Source organism: Balaenoptera ricei, chromosome 8, assembly GCF_028023285.1.
Source record: "Balaenoptera ricei isolate mBalRic1 chromosome 8, mBalRic1.hap2, whole genome shotgun sequence".
Taxonomy (NCBI): domain Eukaryota; kingdom Metazoa; phylum Chordata; class Mammalia; order Artiodactyla; family Balaenopteridae; genus Balaenoptera; species Balaenoptera ricei.
The window spans coordinates 29,847,034-29,855,806 of NC_082646.1; the positions used below are offsets into that span (position 1 = coordinate 29,847,034).

Here is an 8,773-nt window from a genome sequence, read left to right on the forward strand (position 1 = left end):
TACTATTATGATTGTTCTTAGTGAGCATTTTTTTGTGATTGACACTAAAAGGGCAAATTTTGGATCTGAAAATTTCATTAGGACTCTGTTATATCAGTGATTTGTTTTTTTCATTCCAGTTCGAAGAACAGGTGGAAGTGGCTATGGATAATTCATATGATTTCAATCAACAAGGCTCATGTAATGGAATTCCATCTGAGAAGAAAAACAACTTCCTCGTGTCAGAAGATCATGGACAGAAAATCTTAAGTATACTACAGAATTTTCGAGAACAAAATGTCTTTTATGATTTCAAAATAATCATGAAAGATGAAATAATCCCATGTCATCGTTGTGTGTTAGCAGCATGCAGTGACTTTTTCAGGTACTTTACCTTGTCTATTTATTCCTCAGATTTTATGATGCCACTAATTAAGTTATTTTTTACGGCTGTACTCAATTTTCCCCCCACAGAACATGGAACAGTAATCTTTAATACTTAAAAAAAGATAATTAGAACCTAGATTAACTAATGATTTTTTAATATGAAAATATAAGAGTACCTTTTTTAAAGCTCAGGTCCTCCCAGGCTAGGATTGGGACGTTCTATGGAACATTAGTCCCTTGAATTTTTCTGGAAAAAAATTGTTTTGATCTGGGATCAGTTTTGTTTGGGGGATCCCTGCACTGTATAATTTAGGAAAAGAGGAAAGGACAGATTGAGCAAAAATGGAAGCCAAGTTCAAAGAAAATGAGGAGACTGAGAAGAAAATAACATTTCAGTCATGTATTATATCCCATGGATTGTCCAGGAGAGAGATACTCTAATGCAGAGAATTTCTCTTCTCTTTAGCCAAGATAGTCCTACAGTAGGGAAAAGTACTTCCAGAACCATTTCTGGAGAGCACCCAGCTTGTTCTGATTCTAATTCTGAATATAATTTGGTTCCCCATGTAGACCGTCCTACGAGGAATGTCCTAGTCATGACACTGTAAGAATCCACTGTGATGACAGTGGGTTTCTGATTCTTAACAGTGGTTAAGGGTCATGACCTTAGTACTGTGGTAACTGTATCAAGGTAATACCTGTGAGGCCTATTCATTAGACAGACAGACCTCTCTTGCTGACATCCTGACCTTCTGCCCTCCTAGTCATACTGCAATAAACTCAAATCCTAATTGCAGTATTTTGCATTATGTTCAGTTTTAGAAACAATTTTTATTCTAAGTAAGCAGGGTTTAAATCTCTAACAAAACACCTGTTTCTGTAGGGTTTCCTGCTTTGAATTTGGGAGCAGTGGCTCAGTGCTGCATCACAGTTTACTGGGGACAAGGGGGGCTACAACTTTTACTAGCCTTTTGCCTAACTAGACTATATGTCTTCATGTATTCTTTTCATTTCTTCTCTCATGTATCCTAAGTTATTCTTCTTCAGACTCTACTGGGGCCCTAACTGTTCTTATGCTCTCCCACTCTCAGGTTCCGCCAGTTTTTTCCCACCTCTCTTCTAATCCACTTTTTCTTCCAAGTAACTTTCTTGCTCCCTTATCTTTCATATCACCTCTTCATCAGAGGAAGCTGTACAGTATAATGGTTAAGTACTTGGCCTCTTAATGCACATGCCCTAAATCTAAATCCCAGCTCCACCACTTAACTAGGCTTGTGACCTTAGGTAAGTTACACAACCTCTTCAGGTTTCAGTTTCCTTATTTGTAAAAAATTAAGATAATAAAAATAGGACCTAACTCATAGAGTCATTATGAGTGTTGAATGAAATAATGTATATTAATGATTAGGTCAGTGCCCACTACATTCAATTAATGTTAGCTGCAATTATTATTATTTCCAAACCTAGCCAAAAAATGGAAATAATTTGGTATGAACACACAGTCTTATTTCCCCATAAAGTTTTCATGTTAACAAAATAAGAAGTTCATGTAAGCATTTGAACTGGCAGTCCTCTACTCTTTATGTTGAAGTTATTTATTAATTAAATGTATTTGCACATAATATTTGTCCATAGTACTTTTGTTCAGCCTACTCCTAGCTTTTTAGGGATCTACTTTCAATTTTTAAAAATTATTGTTAAAACAACATGTTTTTCAAAATTCGCATCTGTTTTGAAGTAAAACAAATGACAGTTTTATAATGACCTAGATCCTTTATTATATATAGTATTTTACTAAATCAGTATATAGTTCACATAAAAATATGTACAAATGTAGATAGACAGTCTACGTTATTTACACTATTGTATGATAAGGCCACTAATTCATCATTTTGTGTTATGATCAAACTCACTGGAGTATTGGAATATAAACTCACAGGAATATTGGGGTATATAAAATTAAAATAGAAAATTACATAGTGCATGGTAAATGCCCTTTATAATATTTTTGGAAAATGAAAACTATGATTGAATATAAAGTCACTGGAGACAAGATTCAAAAGGAATCACACATATTGTGTAACCACTTTATGATAACATGGTAAATTTGAGATAGAAGTTAACTGGATACTTTAAAGGTGAGTAGGATGAAGTATAGAAATATATTACATGTGTCTTCTCAAAGAAAATGTGGAAGCTGGTGGTAAATTAGAAATACATACGATTTTAGAAAACTTTTTTTCTTAAAATGATATTAATAATAGTTTGCATCAATTAACTTAGTTATTCCTCTCACAACTCAGTGAAGTAGGTACTACTAGTATCCCCATTTTCAGATGAAGAATTTGAAGCACAATCAAGTTGTTAACCTCCCCAAGGTCACACAGTTAATAAGTGGTATAGGCTAGATACCCACCCAGGCAGCCCTGTTCTAGAGGCCAGGCTCTTATTATTACCCTAAACTGACTATAGATATCTTAATAATCTAATTATCACCACAGGTTAATGTTTCTAAGTTTATATACATTATTGAAATATCCTGCATAATGTGTAACATGTATAAATTTTTGTAACTGTATTTATTCGTTATTGTGTTAAGAAGTATTGAATACCCCTAGTAGAAAGGGGCGTTAGCATCCTTTTCCTAAGGGGTATTCTGTATTTGGAATGCTCCTCATATTTTTCAGTTGGACACTTGTGCTGTAGTAGCTTTAGTTACTCTCTATAGTAGACTTTAATAATGAAGTTTGGTTTTCCCCCAGAGTACTTGGGCACCTGGGCACTGCTCACAAAGGTGTCCTGGACAATACTGGAACAAATACAAACCAGTATTAAACCAGGACCAAAATCAGATGATCTTTAGTCTTAATGAATGTTCAACTGGCAGTCTTTAGTTCTTTGTTGTAGCTCTTTCCTCTTTAATCTTTATCTTTATTTGCAGTTCTACTGAAAACCATCATAATGGGTTTGTTTAAAGTGTAAAAATGAATAACTCTGGATATGAAGTTAATATAAGGATTGACAGCAATATTGCTCTTACCAAAGCCAAATGTAAAATATATCTTAGTCTCCTGCCTAAACATTTCCAAATAATTTATATTTTTGCTTAAACTGAGCCAAAAAATTTCCTATTTCCTTAGAGTCTATCAGCTTTACCAGATGGGGATAAATTAGAACTTATTATGAAGAACTTTCAAGCTGGTCTAATTATTCAAATCTGGAGACCCATCTCCATCTGTCAGTGGCTATTTCTACAAAAAGCTTATTTTTAGCCTTTTTAGTTTGGTGTGGTACACTGTTGTTTAGTTTTATAAAATCATATTCCCTTTTTCCTAAAGTGCTGTATGAAATGTGTTTTTAGACATGTATTCAAGTTTATCTTATTTGGTGGATTTCCCCACACAGACAGAGTCATTGGAAACATCTGATATCTCACTGTATTCCATCTTTTACATATTTCACTGCTGCCAAATTGAAAATTATTTTGAAAAAGACTTTTAAATCCTAAACCCAGAAGCTTTTATATATTTTAAGTAATTCAAGTTATCACCTGCAGAGTTGATACTAAATTAACCCATAAGTAAATAAATTCAGCCATTAGAGAGATTTTACCCTAATTTTATGAATAATATATAAGAACATCAAATCAGATGCAAAATTTGAATCTTTTTGTAGCCTTTGGATCCATTGCTGTGGGTCAGCTATAATGTATATATTCTGCAATATGGGAGTTATGTAATATGTATATTTTACAGATAAATAATATGGTCTCTATTATAGATATTAAATTAATTTTTTAGGATGCTTTAAAAATATATTTTGTAAATGTATTTTACATCAACCTAAGAGTAAAGGAAACCTCTTTAAGGTAATATTGAAAATTATCGTGGAATAAAATATTCCTGTTTATTTGTTCTCCTGTGTTCTTCATTTTTGCAGGGCTATGTTTGAAGTAAACATGAAAGAAAGAGATGGTGGAAGTGTTACCATTACTAATTTGTCCTCCAAAGCAGTAAAAGCATTTCTTGATTATGCCTATACTGGAAAAACAAAGATAACAGATGATAATGTGGAAATGTTCTTCCAGTTGTCATCATTTCTTCAAGTTTCCTTCCTATCCAAAGCTTGCAGTGACTTTTTAATAAAAAGTATTAATCTTGTCAATTGTTTACAGTTATTATCTATATCAGATAGCTATGGCTCTGCCCGTTTGTTTGATCATGCTTTATACTTTGTACAGCATCACTTTTCTTTATTATTTAAATCCAGTGATTTCTTAGAGATGAATTTTGGAGTACTGCAAAAATGTCTGGAATCAGATGAATTAAATGTTCCTGAAGAAGAAACTGTACTGAAAGTTGTCCTTAGTTGGACTAAACATAACTTAGAATCAAGGCAAAAGCATCTGCCTTATTTGATTAAAAAAGTAAGATTATATCAGTTATCTGAGGAGACACTTCAAGGTTGTCTACTCAATGAAGAGTGTTTACTCAAAAGCACAAACTGTTTTGACATAATCATAGATGCAATTAAGTGTGTGCAAGGTTCTGGTGGACTTTTCCCTGATGCTCGACCATCCACAACTGAAAAATACATATTTGTTCACAAAACTGAGGAAAATGGAGAAGATCAATATACATTTTGCTATAATATTAAAAGTGATTCATGGAAGATACTGCCACAATCACACCTGATTGATTTGCCAGGATCTAGTCTGTCTAGTTATGGGGAGAAAATATTCTTGACAGGCGGTTGCAAAGGGCCATGTTGTAGAACAGTTCGGCTTCATATTGCAGAGTCATATCATGATGCCACTGATCAAACCTGGTGCTACTGTCCGGTCAAAAATGATTTTTTCCTGGTATCAACTATGAAAACACCAAGAACCATGCATACATCAGTTATGGCTCTCAACAGATTATTTGTCATAGGTGGAAAGACTAGAGGATCCCAGGACATTAGAAGTCTCTTGGATGTTGAATCTTACAACCCTCTTTCCAAAGAATGGATATCTGTTAGCCCATTACCCAGGGGCATATACTATCCTGAAGCAAGTGCATGCCAAAATGTAATTTATGTTCTTGGATCTGAGGTAGAGATTACAGATGCTTTTAACCCATCACTTGATTGCTTTTTTAAATACAATGCTACAACTGATCAGTGGTCTGAACTAGTAGCAGAGTTTGGGCAGTTTTTTCATGCAACACTAATTAAAGCTGTCCCAGTAAACTGCACACTGTATATATGTGACCTTTCCACTTATAAGGTTTATAGTTTTTGTCCAGATACTTGTGTTTGGAAGGGTGAAGGGTCTTTTGAATGTGCAGGCTTCAACGCAGGTGCAGTTGGAATTGAAGATAAAATTTATATATTAGGTGGTGATTATGCACCAGATGAAATCACAGATGAAGTGCAGGTCTACCACAGCAGCAGGTCTGAGTGGGAAGAAGTTTCACCAATGCCAAGAGCCTTAACTGAATTTTACTGCCAGGTGATTCAGTTTAATAAATACAGGGACCCATGGTTTTCTAATCATTTCTAAAAATAGTGTGTGATTAGACATTCTAAAACTATTGCAGTTCTAGAAACCTGCAGTAAATTTATTAACCTTAATTATTGTTAAGACGGTCTTTACAGCTTAATAACATAAAATGCACCTTCTATGAGATAATTACTATGAATGTATACCATATATGAATTAGCAGTTCCCAGAAACTTAAAATGCAAAATAAATTTTACCAAAAATTATATTGTATTTAATTTAATCTTGGAGAGTCTAGAATATTACTATTTTCATATGTAAATAAAACTCAGGCTTTGATGTTATGATTTTTAAAGTACTTTATCCATGAAACACTAGTTAAAAACAAATCAAACTTCACAGAATTATACAGTTAAGACGGGAGAAATCTCTCTAGGTAAAAATGATTTATTTACACTCTGTATTATATGAAGTGAAAAATAAATTAGAGGTGAGAATCCTATCTTGTTACTACAGGTATAAGAGTTGTCGAATTCCTATTTATTCTGATCACTGGTTAGCTGCTTTTAAGCCCTTTCTTTTCTTTCACCATTTTTTAGTCAGAACATTTTCTGAAATGCAGTGTATTTCCCCAGCCTTCTAAACTGTACACGAAACATGGTTTAACTCTTTTCATGATTCGACTCTTCGTTAAGAGCATAATGTACTGTGCTGTAATGCCATAATGCCATTGGCAGTTCCTGAAATGTCTGAAAATTTGCTGATTCCATTAGTTTTCAGTGTTAGTTGGTTTCAGTTTTTAGCAGTTATTATACCTTATTTTCTGGCTCAAGCTCAGTAAATTAACATTTTTTATTTAATTAATCAGTTCTAAGTTATACCTGACCTGAGTTTATCTTGACATGTAACCCATTTAGTGAAGTTCTTGGTTTCTGGGATCGTAGTCCTAAAATACTTTTTCTGTATCATTGCCAGTTTCCAATGTAAGTGAGGATGTAGAAAATCTGACCTCTAGATTAGTGGACCACTCTTGTTGGCATTTCTTAAACTTTTACATGTCCAAATTTGAGTTTAATAAGAAATTTCAGCGTTTAAATTAGTACCATATCAGTTTTCTGTGATGATATATATCAGCTGTAAAGTGCTGTGTATGTTTACTACTTCAGTAAATTATTCACAGTGAATTATTTTTTAATTTAAAAATATGACTAGCCTTTTGGTATTGATAGTAGTATTTGAAACTTGCATCTTGTTAGATGTTTAATCAACTTTAACCCAAACAATGAAAGAGTGTTAATCATCCTTGTTTTCAGCTAAGATGATTCTGCCTTGTAAGAAGGTATGTTTCTTTATCAGTTTCACAGATATAGGTATTTTAGGTTTTAAGATCCCTGACTTATATCTCAGGTAATGTGCAGATTGTATTTCTGTGGAATCAAATGTAGTTTCCCACACACTGTAGTAAATGTTAATCTGTTGTAAATGTACATATTCTTTAGAAGTGGAAATATACTTAAATGAAGGTCCTTTTATTTTACCATATACATTTTTGCAATCATAAGTTTCAAATATATTTTTAAAAATAGAACAGAATATTAGACTGAATTATCGTGCAATTCCAAAATCAGGGATTGTCTGTAATCAGATGACAGTTGCATAAAAAGTATTCTGTAGAATTGGTGGCTTCCTACCTTAGTTGGCTCTGCCCTTTCCTCTGTGTGTGTACTGTGTGTGTAAGAAAAAAAGAAAATTCAATGGAGGCTTTCTTTTATGTGTTACGTGGCATTCTGGAAACAAGTTATTTGAGAAAGACCATAACACAGTGGGGACTAAATTGTTAACTTAAGCATATATAAACAAATATTTCCAGAAAGGAAGAACTAAAGCAAAATAGAATCCCTTCCTGATCTTGTTTCATTATTTTATCTTGATTTCTACCATTCTTCTCATTGGCCATTGATTTCTGATGTTACTAGAAATATCCTTGTTATCAAGGCCTAGGTGGCTCCCTGTGCATTTGATTTAATACACTTTCTAATGCACAAGTCTTTCTGCTTTAGTTTCTACAATTGCTGCGGGTTACTTGTTAATCATTTTCACTTATTGCCATCCCTTTACATCTGTACCTGAGTGCTCTTCATCAGTTACAACTGCAAGAAAAGTAGTCTGTCTAGTCATAAAACCCCAAACTCTTCCTTTACTTACTGTTCTTTTTCCTTGGCACCATAGCAATCTGTGCTGGGCTTGGCTCTGTTAATAATTGATCTTGTTCTCTCTAATTTTGCATCATCTGGTAAAGGTAACAGTTTCATTTGATCTATCAAATGGTTGTTGAAAAATGTTTCTGGGTGTTCAAAATCCTCAAGGAACGGAATCACATACACACATGGTCAGTGACTGAACTGTGATTATTGATATCTTTCCGATCTTGCCAATCACTGTGGCTTCACTAAGAACCATATATGTTATTCTGGCCTTACCCTCCATTCTGGATTTCTGACATGCAAATCTCAGTGATCTCTCAAGTCTATTCTCAGTACCCAGAAGGAGCCGTCTTTCCTGTCTGTAAGGTTAGGAAATAATATCCTTTTATCTATGACTTCTTCCCTTAGTCTTTTTTTTTTCTTTCTTTAAAGTCTGCTTTCCTTTCATTATCATCCTTCAGCCAATGCTGCAGTGTAAGATACAAAATAATTATGCTCATTATCCAGATTGCTTTCATTCTTGTGGAAAAATTCTAATTAACATTTCTAAATCCTTTATCATTTGTCCGGGTCCACTACATTTGGCTTATGCATGCAGAAAATTTCCAATATTGTAATGTCTTCTAAAATTGAAAGTAGGTATGTGTCACTATTAAATATAAAAAAGATTAAACTCAACATTTATATGAGATCAAAGTTAATGAAAATTTTTAGAGTGATC

The 8,773-nt window shown here is 33.5% G+C and overlaps 1 protein-coding gene across 2 annotated transcripts in view; it reads left to right on the forward strand.

Annotated features, from left to right (window-relative positions):
* The window catches only part of KBTBD3 (kelch repeat and BTB domain containing 3), a 49,296-nt gene extending 43,279 nt beyond the window's left edge, over window positions 1-6,017 (forward strand). For both annotated transcript variants that reach the window (XM_059930495.1, XM_059930494.1), the window contains 2 exons: window positions 120-364; window positions 4,306-6,017. In XM_059930495.1, coding sequence (XP_059786478.1) covers window positions 144-364; window positions 4,306-5,908 — 1,824 coding nt within the window. In that variant the 5' untranslated portion in view covers window positions 120-143 and the 3' untranslated portion in view covers window positions 5,909-6,017. The remainder of the gene's footprint in view (window positions 1-119; window positions 365-4,305) is intronic.
* Window positions 6,018-8,773: the final 2,756 nt, after the last annotated feature.